Here is a 20,214-nt window from a genome sequence, read left to right as displayed (position 1 = left end):
CGCGTAATCCAGTCTTCTCTTGAAAATGTCAAAAATAAGACAGAACAATCTCTCTGGGCAACCTAGTCCACTCTCTGACTGCCCTAAGGATGAAAAAGTTTCTCCTTACATCTTGGCAGAACTTGCCCTGTTTCAACTTACACCTGTTGTATCTCATCCTCCCACCAAGCAACCCCTGAGAACAGTCTTGCTTCATCTCACTCAGTAGCTTCTCTAAGTTCAGGTACACACTTTAGCCTCTTTGGTTACAAAAGTAGCCTGGATTTCTAATAAGATGAGCAAAGTCTGTTTTTAGTGAGACGCAGCAGAGGTGCAAGTGAAGTGACCTTCCAAGAGGCTACATTTGACTCTACTGGTAAGGAGGAACTCCAATTGTTAGAGAGTGATCCAGGAGTCAACAGCTGCTCTTGCAAAAGAGGGGGCTTACTTTTCATTAATTATTTTACAGTATTAGTATTAGAAATAAAATTGTCCAGATTGATAAATGAAGTGTCAGTTTCTGCAAAAAAAACCCCAAATTGCAGACAGGAAGCCCTTAGCACCTCAGATCAAGGGATAAACAATCAACCTTATTAAACCAACAAACCAAGTTTATTTATAGAAGTCTGTACAATTGTGATGAACTATGCTAGGACACCAATGAAACAAAGCAAACAAATCTCTCCCTCTCTTATGAGTGGGAGGTGTAGTCACTCACCTTTACATGCACTTAAAGGAAAAAAAGATTACAGCTTTCATACACAGTTCTGTAACTATTCAAGAGTACTTTCTTGATGTATTATTCTCAATATAAGAGGTTTGCATGATAATTTACTGAGTGTTGCCTCTCTTAAAAAAAAAAAAAAACAACAAAAACCTTCTTCAGCAGAATCCAGAGACTTTGAGAGGGTAAGTGGCAGTTTCACAGCTGCAGATAACTAGGACATAGTCCATCATTCAGATCTGCATTCTAAACTCACTGCATCTCCTCTGTTTCAGTTATCTCCACTAAAAGTTACTTGCAACACCGTACAGGTCTCATCAACATTGTGGCTGTAGCACTATTCTTGTGTTACCAAACACAGAAGTTACCTAAAACCAATACATCAAGGGCAAGCGTATTTAAAATATTGAATTTGAGTTAACTTTACCCTTAAAGACCACTTGTCACTGCGCCTCAGAGCTCTGAGGCATTTCTGTGGAAAAATCAGTTCCTGAACTGCTTGATTTGGCAATTATTTCTGCAAAGCATTGGAGAGTGATTACTTTGAAAACTGGCTATTGCAAAATAGGTTTAGATTTTTAATTACAAATCTGTAACACCATTGAAGCTGTTGAAAAAAAACCAAAATCATATCAAATGCACATCTACACAGTGAATCACGATGTCTCCTATGAAGTTATCGTGGTAGATTCCATAAATCCGCTCTTAAGAAGTTAGAGGTACATATATGTGAGAGCCTACTACAACTCCAGAGAAGCTGCTAAAATAGGCCATCAAATAAAGCAGTCTATGATTACGTATTTACGGAATAACCCACATGCGTCCTAGAACTATGGACTATTCGGTAAATAAAGTAGGCAAGAGCTACTTCATAGGTTGATTTTCTTTTTATACACAGTTCATAGCATCAATCTGCACACAATACATGATGTTTCTTTAAAGCTACTGTTAAAAAAGGATGAGAAAGTTAAATAAGAACTAGATTAAAGTTTCATTAAGAATCCAACAAGACAGTATCAAACACAGGTTTAAACATAACCAGTGTATGATTTCAGAAAAACAATAATGCTCAGACACAAGAAGAGCATCAGCATTTTCCCTCTTCAGGGTCCCCCAGAAACATTCCTATCCAGTTCAGTACTTAAGTTACTATATATATACTGGCCTGAGTAGGAATAAACACGTGCTTGCACGCTTACCTGAACGAGGGCCTCTAACCTTTTAGACTTCTAATTATCTTTTAATTTAGTTCTTAGCTCCATATATTCAGTTGTATCTTGTTTGGAAAAGTTCTTTGTTAAATGTCAACTATATTTACACTTTGATTTTTTTAAATTTTTTTTTTTTTTTTACACCTGAGTGATAATTTAGCTGTCACCTTGTGTCCAGTCAAATATTCCATAAAGCCATACAATTCTTGTACTAGTGTTGCACTCCACGTGTACCATTTTTTTATATATGAAAAATGTGCATCAGCTACCTCTCAATACATTACCCACTGACCTTTCTACTATGTCCTTACTGTGTCCTTCCCCTTCCACACAATATGATATTTCTTCTTTTTTTTTTTTTTTAAAGTTTTTGTTTGTTTATAGAAGCCCTGTTTAAACAGTTCGCAAAGCAAGAAACAAAGTGAGCTGGAACCCAGTGAAGACACAATGACTGAACAATCATGTAATATTGGAGGTTTGGAGAAGAAATTAAAGCCCAATCAACGAGCACCCAAGGGCCATCCCAGAAAAAGCTACTCCACTCAGTTACAGCTGGAGACTCCGGATGCGCTATAGATGACAAGTTCCACATCAAGAGCTGTGTACCTCTCTCATCAGTTAAGTGTAAGTAAAAAAAGAGAACATGAAGTTAAACAGCTATATCAGCCAAGCCGATTTAGTAAGAAGAATCACATTTAATGAGTTTCTTTCTTGCAATTTCAGATGCTCAAGTACAGCTGGTAGAAATTCAGAACAGCCGTAAAGAACTGTGACAGACGGATACAAATAGTACTGCAGCTTAAAAATGATAAAAAACACCTGAAAAAAAGTCACACAACCCTCCCAAAAAAATTTACACTTTGAACCTAAGCCAGTTTTTGAAGATTCCCTTCTCCAAAGCTAGGATGAAGGAGGAAGAAGAGGAGGAAGAAAGTGCAGATGACCTTCCAGCCACAAAGGTCTTGCGCCAATGTATATTCACTGTGCCTGTGGTGGTATGTAAGGGGAGATCACCAAGTGCTGATTCTGTGACCACCAAGAGATTCCTATGGAAATCCAGACCTCAGGCTAATACTGAACACAGAGTGGACCAACGAGCTGCATCAACAAAATAAAAACAAAACTCAAACTAAAAGAAATGGGAAAACCCCAAATAGCACAGATCCACATTTGTGAGGGGGGCAGGAGGAAAGGGCAAGAAGGGAGGTCTATACAGTAAATAGTTGAATGGTTTATGTTACAGATGACTGGCAGTTTTAAAGAGTCTCTTCCCAGCTCTGTTGCTGCTCCAACCCAGAAGGGAGAACTGAAAAGGGAGGAAGAAAAGGTAGGACATCGTCATGGAGCATGCAGGATCAGAAGCAGCAGAGTGGGCATGCTCAAATAAGCCCCCGCCTCTTTTTGTAGTCCTCCAAGTTCAATGATCGCCGAGGGGCACCATCTTTTGCTGGTGGAGCCTTGGAGGTGATGGCCAGTGCCTTAGATTCTGTTGAGGATAAGAAAAGAGTAAGGGCTGATATACATGAAAACGACACATTTCTACGTGTTGCTTTTGCTGACAAACTTCACCACAAAATCACGTATGGCTTTTCTAGTACACATCAAGTTAGAACTTCAGTTAATAATACAGGCAGTATCTGATAGCTTATCTTCATAGATAAAGCACGTGCAATTTTGACTCTGTCTATTAATCCAGCCTTCTGCCGATAAGTATACTTTCATTTCTTAAGAAAACTACTCTATAGCACACTGAAATCACAATACAAACAAAGCCTTCAGGCTCAGTTCTGGGATCTTTGATAAATCATTATCCCATGAGAACAGCAAGCACAAAGAGACAGATGATAAATGGAGAGAAGTCAGACTTCCTATCCATAGCTACAACACACATTTTAACCAATCCCCAGGTTCTTCAGTTAAGAAAGGAGACTGCACAAAGCAAGATGCCAAAATGGTGTTCTGTATGAGGTAAAAAAAAAACCAAAACCAAACCACAAAACAAAACACCACCAGCCATACTTAAACCTCTACCTACATTGTGTGTCTCTCATCCTTCTCTTTCCTGTCCCTTTCCTGGTTTTCAGTGTTCTTTAGCGCCTAACCCTCTTCTGCTTGCTAACTCTCTGAAGTTCGTAACTCTCACTATCTGCTTCAGGAAGTCTCCTACTCTTGGCATGCTACCTCATTCTGTAGTCTTATGTGCAGAGTTCCAATCTTGACCTAGTTTGGAAAGACAACTTCTCCTACTTTCCCTTCTTGACAAGGTTTTAAGTCTTTGTGCATTCTTACAGTACTTCCTAAATTGTTGTCCTCCAAGAAACTTCAGCTCTAATGCTTCCAGTAATGCAAGAAAAAATAAGCCTCATGAGTCAAATTTCACTGGTATACTCCTATGCTTTCCCTCCACTGGAAAACAGCTCGATAAGACAAGAGGAAATGGCCTCGAGTTGCACCAGGGGAGGTTTAGACTGGATCTTAGGAAAAATTTCTTCACCAAAAGGGTTGTCAAGCATTGGAACAGGCTGCCCAGAGAAGTGGTTGAGTCATCATCCCTGAAGGCATTTAAAAGATGTGTAGACGCAGCACTTAAGGACATGGTTTAGCGGTGGACTTTGTAGAGTCCAATCATTAACCTAACACTACAATCTTAAGCGTCTTTTCCAACCTAAATCATTCTATGATACTTAACTGCTCTTGCCACACATCTCAGGCTCTTACGGTCAAGATCACAAAGAGGAAGGGTCAGCAAGTTTGTATCTATAAGGACACCTTCACTCCCTGCCCAGTGTTTTGATTCCTCTAAAATTTTGCTTCAACACCATCTGCAATACCAAAGTTAGGGAACAGCAACTTGGTAAAGCAGCCCAAAGCTTACCTGTCCTCAAAAGTGATTAGACAAATTAAAGAAATAAGTATAAAGGTAGATATCAAGGCTTATAAAATACAACACTCATCTGTTCCCCAAAGATTATACAAGTCATAAATATTGTAGACTGGAAAACTACATCAGAAAACACTCACTACCTCCTTTTCTCCCTAGGCAAGGATACGGGGATATACAGACTTTCAGTCTAACACAATACAGTTGTTCTTGTTTTCTCAGTGGATGTCACCGGCACACATCCCCTCCTCCTCAGTTCAAGATACTTACCAAGACAACCACCGAGTCCTTGTTCCCATTTTCAAAAGCCCACCAGTGATACTGAAAGAACTATTCTGGAGGAAGTGAGCTCTACCATAATGAGCTGGACAACCACATTCCCAGACTCAGCTGGAACACCTACCTGAACTGGGAACCTGAAGATCAATCTTTACATCAAAGTCATGCACTTTGAAAAGGTCTTCTGAGAGGTCACTGGCTGATTTAGAGTTCACATCTTTATCCTTTCCTTGACCCTGAAATAAAAACCACAGGTAAGTCTCCAACCCTTATCTGTCCAGATAAACAGAGATAACGATGCTTTTTCCCCACACTTCTGTCACAAACATACTTAGTTTAGCTTTCATACTGCTAGAGAAACCTTATTTTCTTTCCCCAAGAAAGAAAAAGCTATTTCTTTTCTATGAAAATGCTCTACAGGATACCTATTTCTAGAACTGAAGCATGCACATCTATTAGTCATAAGCTTCTAGAGCAAAACGGTGACAGTGGGAGGAACACCAAGACAGAAATGGAAACTTGCCTTACTCATGTCCTTTGGAGCATCTGGTAATACACCAGACCCGTATTTTGCATTTAGCTGGGCAAGGATGGCAGCTTGGACAGCAGGATCTCTGGACTGCGGCGGGGCGGGGAAGAAAGGGGAGGAACAAAAGATAAAAAAAAAAATAAGTGACTGTATCTAGATTAACAAAAACTAGACCACCATTTTGTTAAAACAATGCTTATGTCCATGAATCTAAAACCGTAAGAGGCTGTAGATCAGCTAGTACAATCTTCAGGATCTCAGAAACAATTGAAATCATCCTGATACCTGTGCAATGCATGTGACAGTAACAAACTAAAAGTTATCCTTCAAAAAGTCTTTCTTTGAGAAAAATGAGAAATACATTTCCTGTTGACATGGTTTGCTCCTGTGACCAGTCTTAACATTATTGTCAGATGTACTTGCTTTCAGCTTACAGTTCTGGCTGAAACACTCTATTAGAGAGAAGAAATCTTTAGAAGACTATTTTCTTTACATAATAGTTGTCCACCATAATAAAGCTACTCAGTTATGAATCTTTTCTCATAAAGAATTATTTCAGAAGTAATTATTTCATTCAAGCCCTGCAATGAAGTTCCTTTTCTATCCCCTTGCCAGTTTGTGGAGACTGATAAAAAACCAACCTGACCAGTTTTTGTGGGTTTTTTGTTTTGTTTTGTTTTTTGGTTGGTGGGGTTTTTTTTTGTTTGTTTGTTGTTTTTTTTTTAAGTACGAATACCAGAACTGTATATTATTCCAGAACAGGCCTCAACAAAGCTAGATTGCTTAGAAGTCGGAGCTGGTCACCTGGCTATCCATCATTTATATAGCTAGGGATTGCAGTAGCAGGTTTTGCCACAGCATCATGGAGGAAGTTTGTGTTAAACTACTTTATCTATCACAGGCCCAAAATGTCTGGTCTTCTCTCTCCTTTCACAGATCTTTCAGGAAAGTTTCAACTAATTAGTAGCAAAACTCACACCTAAAGCAAACTGTCTTCCCAGAACTAACTAAATCTGAGTACTTCTACATAGAACTCACTACAGAAGTCTAAACCACAGTTGCTTCTCCATGTACATACCCACATCACTATGTCCTTCACACTTTGCATTAAAAAAAATAAATTGCTTTTTCCTTCTTTTGGGACAGTGAGACCAGGATCTCATTCAAGTGTATATCCCCCTGGCATCCAGAGCATTAATAGCATATGGCACAGTTGCAAACGAATACAAACAACATCTTCCTTCCTACTCTCTGCATTGCATTGATTTCTGTTTCTCTGCAAATTGCCTCAATTGAACTGAAGTAGTACACTTACATTAGACACTATTGTGGGCTTGCACTGCCGCCTAGTAAAGGGGTCCATTTGTTGGTTTTTCATGCTGTGACTTTCAGCCTGAAGAAAAAAAGTGCATGGTTTTGCAGAGTTAGCTACTTGCACCCTTGTAAATCCTCCCACAGCACCCCATCCATGCAAGCACTCATCAGGAATATATAATATAGCGTAAAGATCAGAGGAAAACCAGCAACAGCATTACAGATTAGAAGGATTTTGACACACCCACAGTCCCATGCTTCACACCGCAAAACAGTCCTTACTGAATACAACACAGAAAATAGGGGCACAACTCTCAGGACAGTTAAGGCTTAACCATCTGTTAACAAGCTTAACTTTGCCTTAATAGAGTGTCACTGCAGAGAACTGAATATTCCCTTTACCATTTTATTCTCTGAAGCCTCCTTTCCGATTTCTTTCCCATACAAAATGCACTGTCACTATTACAGTCGGTAATCTGCTGATAATTGAGTTGATCAAAAGGACAGAGCAATCTGCTTAAAAATCATGTAATTTCCCTATATGCAATTTTTGAAATCATCTATAAAATCTTTCATAACTCCAGCATGCAATTATCCCCCTTTGCATCATTTCATCTCTACTGATACAGAAGTATTAATTCAGCACTATTTACCACAAGAGCCTTCTCAGACTCAACGATATTCCACTCTCTATTTCTCTGGTTGATGTAACTGCAGAAAGGAAAAAAAAGGAGGGTGGGGGAAAGAAAAAGAATGTGACTGTCATTTATCAATCCCTACACCACAAAATGCCTGACAGCATTCTTGCAGCTTCATCCTGATCACAAAGTACTCTTATTGCAACACAACTGCTACCTGGGGTACGTGGAAGAGAGTTTACATTTTTGACAGTTTTCACTGAATGACAAATACAAGGAAGTGAAGATAGACAAACACTAGTAGAGCCATCACGATACACATTTCATTAATGTATTGTACAGGAAAGAAAAGACAAAATCATGCAGTTAATTCACTACTGCATTAGTTTCTCTTCTCTGTATATTTTGATTGATACTATTTAAGAAAGAAAATTCCCAATATCTGCTTCCTACCTGATTGCAGAGATGTTTTTTGTTCGTTGACGATCCAGGGCCTCTGCTCTCTCTTCAAGTTCATTAAGCTGATCTTGAATCTGTTTGGCCTTATCTTGGTCCCCCAAGTCCTCAGCCATAGCCTTCAACCAAACAGTAACTCATTAGGCACTACTCTCTACAACACAGCTAGTCAGAGAAACAAGGGATTGACCCACAAAGCAGCCGGCTAACCCTGTTCCAGTTGCAAATGTTCTACCCCACATGGTAAGAACACAACAAAGAGCTAAACTCTCCTTACAGCTCAAGGCAAAACAGGATATTTTACTCTGAAGAACTCTGAAAAACTTTGAAACACTTTAAACTAAGGAAGACTTAGGAACACTAGTCCCAGCGTGAGGAAAGCAAGTAAGTTAGATGATTTAAGTTACACTTTTGATTAAAATTTAATATCACTGTTTACCAGGTCAGGAAAGGAATTATTATTTCTGCAACTGTCCGTTGCCACTTATTTCAGGGAGTTGGAGCGCCCTTACCACACTACCAGACTAACAACAGTAGCTTATTGTGCCACCTGGTGACAACAAAAAGCAATCGCATGCTTCTGCAATGGAAAACTAACAATTTACATATTCGTGCACAGTAAAACTATGACCAAACAATACAGTTAAGCCAAAGAATGCAGAACTAAAATTAATACAAGCTGTTTGTTTTTACTGTATACGAAGTACAAATGTGTTGAAAAAGGACTCCACAAATAAAACCAAACAAAACATGTTACGTCTGCCTTTATCTTCAGAGATACTTAAGACTGCTTGTTTACTTGACTTCTCAGCTCTGTTAGGTCTATTCGTTCCAGGAGGTCTACATGTAAAACAGTTCAGTGGCACGTAAATCTTTCAGCAACGTATTCTTTTCAATATCAATTACTGGCCATAAAGTGACAATTCAGTCACCCCTGAGTGAAAGAATTTAACACGACTTTTATTTTTCCTATTACAAAAAGCATAGGAAATCAACTTTCAAATGTTATCATGGGGTACCCTGAAAAAGAAAAAAGAAAACGAGTTTCTGAAGGAGAACATCTTAAGACCCTCTTGTTTAAAAGGACACAAAAAGAGACAGCTATAATTGTTGGCAATTGCCCTTAGAAAAAGAACGCAATAGCTTTAACTGGGTTCTAAGTGTTCTGAACCCAGCAATGAACCTTGAGATCCACCTTTTAGCTGCATAAAGTCAAGCTTACTGCTGACTACTGCCAAAATCCAGATGGGCTCCAGTTCTTCAAAATTAAAGACTGCATTAAGCTTGCGGGCATCATCTCATGTCTCACCTTCTCCTTTAACAGCTGAGTTTTCTTCATAGCATAATTTGGAGGTGCTTTTCTGAACCTTTCCTTCTCTTTCACAATCTGTAAGATGCAGAGGAAACAGCAAGAATATGCAAATATGAAATGTTTATTTCAATACTTGTACACTAGAAGCAACAGATCACTATCACCTAAGAAATGTACTTACTGCCACAGAATCTTACTCATGCTCTTTCTCTGCTGCATTTTTACATTTGTGACTTGATAATGAGTCACAGCTCCATTTCCCCCACTTACGACCTACAAAAATCTGATGCTAATCCCATTTGGTCAGTATTAAGCAAGTATTAAACCGCAGAAACTGTGATAAATGCATCAATCGTGATGCTGTTAGCTTTTCAGAACTTGACAACTAAGTTGCTATACTCAGGAGTTCAGAGCTCTACAACACAAGTTCAAGGGAGGTTGACAGGGTACAAAGGATGAAGTAAAGCGGGAGTTAGCACCAAACAACAGCTGGGTCACCAAGCTACTCTAGCCAGTTATGCAACTTCATTTTGAGCCTTGTATTTTCTTCTTAGGGAGGAAATACCTTGATCATTTTGCTTTGCAACAGCTAGTGCTCTACTCCATAAGATCCTGCCACCTTTAAGCACTGTCACAGCCTCACTATAACGCACTGTTTACCTCCTCAATGTCCTGGTCATTAAACTTGTAGTTGAGGGCTTCTTTGATGGACACTTCCTTCTTGTTTATCTCATCTAGTGTAGGTAGCTGCATCCCAGCAGAGAACATCTAAACACAAGAGACAACGAGGTTAATTTTCACTTTAAGTATCTATAGCAGAAGCCCACTAAGAAGAAACTAAGGTCTGGCAAACTTACCGCTTCCTTCCACTTCATAAACTCACTTTCAGTAAATTCCTGATTCGAGACAAACTCCAAACGAAACACACGTGAATCGCTGCCATGCCTGCAACAAGAAAGTGTAACAACATCCCTCTCTGATGGTACGGAGCTGTGATCTTGGATCTATAGGTGTAAACTGATTCAAGAAGCCCAAAACTGAACCTTTAAGGCTACTCTTGCGGCTTTCGTGATATCTATTCCTAATTGCAATCAAGTCAGCCACAGTTCAGGAGCCTAGATCAGCTATTAGTAGTAATGCAAAGCAATACTAAACAGCGAGTCTGCAGGAAAGAAGTCTCTCAGTTGTGGCATTAAGACCCTCAGGAGGAAACAGCAGCAGACCCCTCTCACACCTATACCTTACATACCCTGTTTGGTGACCCATGGCATGATCTTCAGAAACACATAGCTCCTTCATATTTGGACCAGTAGAAGTAACCTTTACGCAGTACCAAATTATACTATGCTGGAAGCTAACCCCTATCTAATTTTCTATTCATTGGCCACTGAAAAGCCAGAAATCCCTTAACATTTTCAGTGGAGCACTACCTTTGGCATTACTGGCTGAACTACTATAGTGCTACTAACCAATACTAAAATTAGTTACCATGGTGTAAATTTCACTCAAAGCATGGAGCTCTCTTCTGAGATAACCTGAGAAGTTATCGAATGTCACAATGGATTTAGATAAGACTTTTATTTTACTCCACACTTGAACCCACATGCATTCTACACGTGCCTTCCTGTTGGTCCCAAACGGCTAATGCTGTCTTGGCCTATCTCACCAGGATGTTTTATATTGTAACTGCTAACCTTCACCTCATGGTCCATGTAAGGGCCCTAAGAACAATTAAGAAATCCAATGCTATATTCAGCTTCTTCACTCCAAAGTACTATTTTATGTTCTAACATGCATGCCAGACCCAATCACATATGCCTTTAATGATACATATTTCTAACATCTGATTATAACAATGGTGGAGAAAAGATATAAAAGAGCATTGCAAAGCTCAAAAGGCATATACAAACAATCATGGGTTACTAAGGCAAATTAATCACTCAGATGTCAACATAATCACAAGCTCCAGCATGGTTGGTGGGTTTTTTTGGTTTTTTTTTTTTTTATTTTTTTTTTTTTTTTTTTTTTTTTTTTTTTTTTTTTTTTTTTCCAATTCCCGCGGGCCCAAAGGGAAAAAAAAAAACAAAAAAAACAAACAAACCCAACCCCAACAGTCTAGCAGCAAGCAGCATGCCAAATGCCCAGTCTGCTTTTTAGCTCTCATCTCCAAACCACACACAGAACATTACTTGCTATGAAAAGGACACTGATTCACAAACTGATGAGGATTACTTTGGGATCTTTTTTTAATCCTGCATCAAAAAAAGCACGGCCAGCAGGTTGAGGGCGGTCACTCCGCCCCTCTACTCTGCTCTCGTGAGACCCCACCTGGAGTACTGTGCCCAGCTCTGGCGCCCCCAACATAAGGACATGGGCCTGGTGGAGCAGGTCCAGAGTAGGGCCATGAAGATGACCAGAGGGCTAGAGCATCTCTCCTATGAAGACAGGCTAAGAGTTGGGGTTGTTCAGCCCGGAGAGGGGAAGGGTCTGGAGAAACCTTTTAGCAACCTTCCCGTGGCCTACAGGAAAGATGGGGAGGGACTCTTTATCAGGGAGTGTAGCGATAGGATATGGGGTAATGGTTTTAAACTGAAAGAGGGTAGATTTAGCTTAGATATTAGGAAGAAATTCCTTACTGAGGGTGGTGAGACACTGGAACAGGCTGCCAAGGGAAGTTGTGGATACCCCATCCCTGGAAGTGTTCAAGGCCAAGCTGGATGGGGCTTTGAGCAGCCTGGTCTAGTGGAAGACGTCCCTGCCTGTGGCAGGGGGCTGGAACAAGATGATCTTTAAGGTTCCTTCCAATTCTAACCATTCTGTGATTCTGTGATCTTACCGCAACTGTAGTCCTTTGTTTGTCCTGGTACCACCAAGCTGGTAAACCTTTGCAGTCTCTACCACACCAGTTATTTCAGCAACCTATATTCACAGAGTAAAATACACAAGAGGAAGGATGCAAGAGGGTTTTTTTTGTGTGAGTGTTCCTGGAATATATCTGGCATATTCAAGCCTTTTCACTAGAGATCAAAAACCTTAATCTAACTAACGATTCTAACTAGATCAAGGAAAGCAAGACTCTTCAGTGTACATTATCAGGTACTGAATTAGTTGCTTCATGAATCACCTTTGAGTTAACAAATTATGCCATCTGAATGCTTGATACAATTTTTTTGTCTTCTCAGTTCTGCTCTTCTCACCAAATGATGTACACTTTCCTACTTTTCCTATTTCCTTTTCAATCAACACTGGTTTGGGTTAACATGTCCTAAATGAAATACACTAGTAGTGCTCACATACTAAACACAACCCCTCTGGTGACCTTTTTAATGTAATTTTAGAGAATACTATTGTATCCTATGATTGTGTAGTTACAACAATGAAACAGGAAAACAGAACTGTGTTCTCAATCACCTTCTCTTCTGAGGCACACTGATGTACTAGAAATACTTTGTATAAAAAGAACTGAGACCACGCAACAACTTGGGAACATTCCCAGAAATAAGGAGTGAATGTTACTCATCCTTACTTGGTCAAAGCAGAGTCCTGAACTTTAGTTCGCAGTACAAATGATGAGATAAGACAGCATGAACCAAAGCTGGAAGAACAGGCTTTGTTAGTGCTCCCTCTCTCTCACTAAATAAATCTCTTCACCTAGCTAGTCCCATAGATTTTTAAAGCAGTCTCCTCCACTTTTTTGGTGGCAATTGTTTTTTTGTTATAAACAATCTTTTTATGTTAATCACTCAAACAGTCACAGGTACCTGAGAACTGCTAAGCTCCAAATACTATATTAGAGCACTATAAAAAGAACTAAATCCCTTGGAACTAAACTCACCCGATAAACAGGTTTGCTGTTGTGATTTCCAATGCCAATACGGACAAAGCAGCCAGTGACTGTCTTGGCAAAGAAGGGCATATGACACCAGCGTTCCAGCTTGTGTCGTGATAACCGTACTCGGTTTAGTTCTTCAGGCAAGGACACTGGCTGGGACTTCGGAGGAATTTCTTCTTTCCTGATTTGGGAAAGGTGAGAAGGAATTAAAAAAAAAAAGCAGAGACGGTCACCAAAAAAGGGGTCCTGCGGGAGGTGCAGCATGAGTGCTAATATTTAAATTACTAGTAAAAGGCATGATTCATCATGCACTAGTTGACTGTAGATATGTGAATTTAGCATTCATGAGAAAGGTAACGAGTCTGGAACTTTGCAATAAGCCTACCACCCCTGCAACCACAAAGCAGAAAGACTCACACACCAAAGCAAGGTATAGGCCAATGCTTTAAGATAAGCCAGCACATATCTCTGCCCTGCTAATATGACAGTATTCTATGGCAGCTAAATTGTGGGACTAAACAAATATGTAAACAACAGTGTAAACGGGGCTAAAGGTAACAGCAGAGAACTGAAGCTGCAAACCCATCCAAGGTAAATCAGTCCCATGCACGATGATACAGAAGCCAAGGATTCAAATCTGAGCAGCACAAGTGTGCCCAGAGGCAAAACTACTTTAGAGACACTGAACTCCCCCCCAACAATCCTCTAAAGCAGCATGTGTCTACATAAAGTGGATCTCTGGTTTTGAACACACACAAGTAATCATAATCCAGTGTTACTACTTACTCTTCCTCTTCATCAGAGGACGAGGATCTTGATGAGCGATCACTTTTCTCACTAGACTTATCATCCTCCTCCTCCTCTTCATCGTCAGAGTATACTTCACTAGTTTTTAATGGTTGTTTTTTTGCAAGCAATTCAGCTAAGGGGGACGAGAGAGAAGAGGAAAAGCAAGCTGTAAATTTTTTATGAAAGCTTCCTTTTAGAGCTGAAACCTTTTTTTTCTTAAAAGAAAAAACAAACAGGCAGAAAGCTGTTAATTTTATGCTGGATACAAGTGCCACATATTCAAATCCATCAGTAAACTAAGCACTCCATTGTATATATTAAAAGAGAGACAAAGAAGTATTGAAAAGCACCTTAAATCTCAGTTGTACTTTAGTCTCCAAACTTCACTGCATGGGGCAATACAAGATGGGCATAACAACTGGACATACAAGTTAAAGCTATTATCTTGTATATTGAGTTGTATGAGACAACATACAGTAGAGTAACAAAAAGATTGTTGCATCCAAAGTCTGTTGCAAGATGAATAAGATGATGTGCCAGTGAAGAAACAAGTGAATGTAGACAAGGTAGCACAAGTATAATAAATGTAGTTTGGATGGTTCAGAGATTAAATAACACAATCTAAGTGACCAATTCAAATACATGAACTAAACATTAAGTGCCATGCAAGTGACTGCAATGAAAGTTTGCTTTGTTTTCAGACCATTCCAGGGAAGGGCTGGAGGGAGGAATAGAGCATCAGTGGTGCCAAACAATACCCCTAGGTGGTCATGTTGGGCAAAAGACCAAAGAAAACACAGACAAGGAATTCATTCACTCCAAGGTATAGGATTGTTGCATTAATTAGAAACAGGAAGTAGCACTTTTGAAAAGCTGTAACGATGCCTCAAAAAAACTGTAGCAATAGCAAAACACTTTCATACCTGTTCTGTTCTTCCTTTTTTCTCTTTCTGCTTTTAGCTCCTCCATTGCCTGAGATTTCTTGTCTAGCTTCTCATCCCGCTTTGATCGCCGCTCTTTGTTATGTGACATGACCTAAAAACACACACAGAAAGCCCCTCAACACCAAGTGCAATCCATAAATTGAAATGCATTAAAACAAAGATTGTTTGCACACTTTTCAAGTAGAAGCTACTAACAAACTCCATTTTGAAATCAGGTTTTCTTCAAGTTCATTTTTACAAAGGCTAGGGAGAGGGAAATCAATCTGAAGCATATTTCTTTTTTCTACTTCATATAAAAAATAATGAACATATTTACACTTCAACATTTCTGCCACCAAGTTTCAGTCTCAAAATTCCTCAAAGTTAAAAAAGGACTGGTGAAATAAAATGGAAGTAATTCTGCAACTAACAAGTAAAGAGGAAAAATTGGATGAATATTCTTCTTATTTGCTTCTCCTTCTGCAAGTCCAAATCAAAGCACTTGTTCTGATTCAGTGGCAAAGAGAAAAGTTACAGTAAAAAATACTTAAAGCAGAAATAAAGTTGTGTGTAAAGTCTGCAATATGGATCCAAATCTTAAATGTTGTAAGTCTTCTAATATTTTCCGTTTCTAACAGGTCTATCTAGAATACCAGCTAGTACAGAAAGCAGCTTCTATAATGAGCATAAGAGACAGTCGTTTGAAGTAATTCAAAGTAATATCTAGAAGGTACTGTAAAAGAAGTCTGCATAAGATCCTTTTATGTATACATATACATGTATGAGTCTACACATTATGTATTATATATATGAACTATATTAGTATATACACACACGTACATATATGGAGTTGACAGGGGTAGAGAGATGAGATTCACTCAATTTAACATGTGCCTAAGGGAAAACTCATCTTACCTAACTTGATTTAAGTGTTAAACATTTATTTCACTAGAAAATAAAATGGAATTAATTGCCAGCTGGAGATGCCCTCCTCCATTGCGCAAAGACAGAAGCAAAAACAATCGCAATCAACTAACTAGTCCTTAGATGGCTGAAGTTAGGCAATGTGAATCCCATCCCATTCTGGGAGCCTACCTACCCAGACTCTATATAGTTAAGGGTGGGATCTTAACCATTTGAAACTATAGTTCAGTTACAGAGGCCTCACCCTAAAACCTGGTATTATCCTCTTCCTACTGAAGGTGAAAAAATTATAGAACTACTTCTGGTTCTCCTAGCATTCAAGCTTTTCCTTGACATCCCTACCAGTAGAAACTAACTATTCTTTTCATTGTATGTGCATGCAAAATAATTAAGACAACAGGTAAGCAGTTTCTGGCCTGCTGTCTCAAACTTTCACCTGCAAGAAAGACTGCATATGTAATGTTTCAGACTGAACGACACAAGTTTGGCTAAAGGAACTGCAAAAGGTTGCTTTCCTGTTCTCATATGGGAGGACTAGCAAAGAAACTCTACACATAGCTGCAACTTTGCATTTTTCATTAAAAGGAGTTACCAGTGCACCCCTCAGCAGGCCAAAGATGTTAATTCCTTTAAATGAACTGGAAAGGCTAAAGATAGCTTGAGCATATAAATGAACTAAATTCTGACCTGCTTACCACACTGTTTGATGTTAAGGGAAAACATTAGGGGCAGAGAGAGACAGCCTCCTATCTCATATTGCCAAAGGAAAAGAGTTTGTTATTAAGGGCAGTTTCATTTCCTACCTGGGATTCCTGGATCTGTGTGAGTTTTTTCTTCTCCTGCTCCTCCTCTTGCTTTTTCTTTTTCTCTTTCTTTTCTTTCTTTTTTGCCGTCTTTAGTTTCTTCTTGATTTCAAATCTAGAAGCAGATATTGAAACAAAAAGAATGTATGAAAGAACGCGCTCTCCCTGAGTGAGCAAAGTGCCGCACAGATGCTATCTCAGCTGAAGTTGTTAGTAAGCTGTAAGGAATACTTCTACTACTTGCCTCAGATGGATAACCCTTTAAACGCTATCCTGTTCCCCATTCCCATTCCCTCCCTTCCCCAAGAAAAACAAGGTGAAGAAAAGCTGAGCATAGAAAAGTGCACGCTTACAGACGGCTAACCTAAAGGGCTGAGGAGACCACATAGTAATGGCTACTCCCCTGAAATCTGTCCTTACTCCATCTTCACCTTTGCCAGTGTACTGACCATTGCGTAATACCTCTGACTCTAAAAACAATTGTCTATTTCACATCATTGGAATCTCAACAGCTAAAAACTTGGTTATTTAAAGCCACTATCATGCTAACTTTTTCATGCTTAAAACTCCACTTTTCTACTGCACTGGACTGTGCAAGAATGACTGCAAAGAAATCACAGTGAGTGCTCCTTCAGCAGCTACATTCCAATCAGACTCAGGCTGTTTCTGCAGTCCAATTTAGGCACTTCCATTTCTAGCTTCACAAAATACATCATCCTGAAATCCTATTTTCAGTTACTGCGTTCAGAAAAGTAGTGATTTCGCTGGAACTGTCCTGTGACTGAGATTCCACTGCACCACAGACTGGTCATTCCTTTAGTAAAGTGTGCATATGGACAAACACAAGAAAAAAAGTATTACTTAACTTCCAATAACTGAAATTCAAAATGTGTTAACCCACATGTATATTACACAGTCCATCCTTCTTCAGTCCTTTACACCTAGATTATGTAGACAAGGAACCGAAGTGCCAGATGAGCTTGTTACCCTTTATGCCTTTAACATGAAGCATACCACACAGGGCACAGGCATTATATCACACGCAATGTCTGCTGTAATCCCAATGAACTCACAGCACAACATACATATAAAGAACTAGAAGGCATTTTGAAAGATTCAACTTACTATAACAGGTACACAAAGCTAAGGGGCTGGATGGGATCCGCCCAAGGGTACTGAAGGAGCTGGAAGAAGTGCTCACCAGGGCACTCTGCATCATTTATGAGCAGTCCTGGCTAACCGGGGAGGTCCCAGCTGACTGGAGGTTGGCAAATGTGACACCCATCCACAAGAACGGCTGGAAGGAGGATCCAGAGAACTATAGGCCGGTCAGTCTGACCTCAGTACCTACCTGGGAAGGTCATGGAACAGATCATCCTCAGTGCCATTACACGGCACATGCAGGAGGAGAAGGTGATCGGGCCCAGGCAGCATGGGTTTGTGAAAGGCAGGTCATGCCTGACATACCTGATCTCCTTCTACGACAAGGTGACCCGCTTAGTGGGTGAGGGAAAAAGCTGTGGATGTTATCTACTTGGATTTTAGCAAAGCTTTTGACACCGTTTCCCACAGCATTCTCCTGGAGAAACTGGCTGCTCATGGCCTGGACAGGTGCACTCTTCGCGGGGTAAACAACCAGCCGGATGGCCCTGCCCAGTGAGTGGTGGTGAGTGGAGTTAAATCCAGTTGGTGTCCGGTCACAAGTGGTGTCCCCCAGGGCTCGGTGCTGGGGCCGGTTCTCTTTAATATCTGTAGCAATGAGCTGGATGAGGGGATCAAATGCACCCTCAGTAAGTTCGCAGACGACACTAAGTTAGGTGGGCATGTTGATCTGCTTGAGGGTAGGATGGCTCTACAGAGGGATCGGGACAGGCTGGACCGATGGGCCGAGGCCAATGGTATGAGGTTCAACAAGGCCAAGTGCCGGGTCCTGCACTTGGGTCACAACAACCCCATGCAGCACTACAGGATCGGGGTGGAGTGGCTGGAAAGCTGCCTGGCAGAAAAGGACCTGGGGGTATTGGCGGATGGCTGGCTGAATGTGAACCAGCAGTGTGCCCAGGTGGCCAAGGCAGCCAACGGCATCCTGGCCTGTATCAGGAATACTGTGGTGAGCAGGACTAGGGAAGTGATCATCCCCTTGTACTCGGCACCGGTGAGGCCCCACCTCGAATACTGTGTTCAGTTTTGAGCCCCTCAGTGCAAGAAGGACATTGAGGTGTTGGAGCATGTCCAGAGAAGGGCTACAAAGCTGGTGAGGGGTCTGGAGGACAAGTCTTATGAGGAACGACTAAGAGAACTGGTGTTGTTTAGCCTGGAGAAGAGGAGGCTGAGGGGAGACCTTACCACTCTCTACAACTACCTGAAAGGAGGTTGTAGAGAGGTGGGGGCTGAGCTCTTCTCCCTGGTGACAAGTGATAGGATGAGAGGAAATGGGGGTTCAAGTTATGTCAGACGAGGTTTAGATTAGATATCAGGAAAAAAATTTTCACTGAAAGGGTTATTGAACACTGGAATGTTCAATATTGGAATAGGTGGCCCAGGGAGGTGGTGGATTCGCCATCCCTGGGGGTGTTTAAAAAAAAAAAAGGGGTAGACGTGGTACTTGGGGACATGGTTTAGAAGTGGGTTTGTCAGGGTAGGTTAATGGTTGGACTTGATGATCTTAAAGGTCCCTTCCAACCTTAGCAATTCTATGATTTATGAAAATTGAGTAACTGCCCCTTCCACCACCCCTTTAGTTCTAACTGCCAACTCCTTTACATAGAACAGGACAAACTCGTTTAAGATTAAATCAGTAACTCAAGCTTAGACTGTTTAGCTTGTGTGCATCAAGTATTCTCCAGTGTTCATTCTCAAAGACAGACATCCAGTTACCATAGAACAGTGAATGAAATTAAAAAGTTATGGTGTCCTTCTACCTGATCTAAATCAAATCTTTCACTCATTCTGATCCCTTTAAGGAGAGCAGCAGACTAGAGATTGAAAGTAGTATTAAAACCACAGACAGGCAGTGCTCGAACTATGGCTTGGACAAATGGACAGTCTGACTGTAGCATAAGTAAATCACATCAATACAACAGATGTCAGTCCTCTAGAGAAATTTCTTAGCAAGTGAGAAAAGAGAGAAGTCACTGAAGAGGAAAGAAACTGGAGAAAACTTGCCCCACACGTGCCAAATGTTTTCTGTTAGACACATGGGAAGAAAAATACCTTTACTACAAGGAATCTGCCTGACAGGACAGTGTTACAGTAACAAACAAAGCTACAACACCTAAAATAGAAATCCACAAACGATCTCTTGAAAACTACATCTCCAACACCACTCCTCATTATTTCTGTATCTCTTTCTTCTGTTAGGCCCCCAACCAGCTTCACACCCATACAGAGGCAACCCTAACACCGCTCTGTGCTTCACCATTGTTTTCTGAAAAAAATCAGAAGCTTATATGCACCTTACACTTTGTTTGCCCTTTTCCAAAGTATCAGCATGTGACAACTAATACAGAAAAGACAAAAGAGAAAGCAGTCCTTCTGACTGTGTGGCATCTAGTGTGCAAAGCAGTAACAGGCTACAATGGTAGTTGACATAACCAGGTGTATTCAACAGCTGAGAAACT

General features: G+C 40.4%; 1 protein-coding gene across 1 annotated transcript in view; it reads right to left on the bottom strand.

The window, feature by feature from the left end:
* Positions 1-2,589: 2,589 nt before the first annotated feature.
* Positions 2,590-20,214, bottom strand: part of RTF1 (Rtf1, Paf1/RNA polymerase II complex component, homolog (S. cerevisiae)) — a 30,166-nt gene continuing 12,541 nt past the window's right edge. The window contains exons 4-17 of the mRNA XM_009895686.1: positions 16,595-16,709; positions 14,868-14,979; positions 13,942-14,077; positions 13,159-13,336; positions 12,160-12,242; positions 10,181-10,268; positions 9,984-10,091; positions 9,321-9,398; positions 8,009-8,130; positions 7,571-7,628; positions 6,919-6,996; positions 5,598-5,693; positions 5,199-5,310; positions 2,590-3,400 (exon numbers count right to left, since the gene is read on the bottom strand). Of these exons, the coding sequence (XP_009893988.1) occupies positions 3,294-3,400; positions 5,199-5,310; positions 5,598-5,693; positions 6,919-6,996; positions 7,571-7,628; positions 8,009-8,130; positions 9,321-9,398; positions 9,984-10,091; positions 10,181-10,268; positions 12,160-12,242; positions 13,159-13,336; positions 13,942-14,077; positions 14,868-14,979; positions 16,595-16,709 (1,471 nt within the window). The 3' untranslated portion in view covers positions 2,590-3,293. The remainder of the gene's footprint in view (positions 3,401-5,198; positions 5,311-5,597; positions 5,694-6,918; positions 6,997-7,570; positions 7,629-8,008; positions 8,131-9,320; positions 9,399-9,983; positions 10,092-10,180; positions 10,269-12,159; positions 12,243-13,158; positions 13,337-13,941; positions 14,078-14,867; positions 14,980-16,594; positions 16,710-20,214) is intronic.

Source organism: Charadrius vociferus, unplaced genomic scaffold (assembly GCF_000708025.1).
Source record: "Charadrius vociferus isolate BGI_N301 unplaced genomic scaffold, ASM70802v2 scaffold111, whole genome shotgun sequence".
Classification (NCBI taxonomy): Eukaryota; Metazoa; Chordata; class Aves; order Charadriiformes; family Charadriidae; genus Charadrius; species Charadrius vociferus.
Note: the sequence above shows the minus strand (reverse complement) of the source record. Positions and strands in the feature narration are given on the sequence as shown.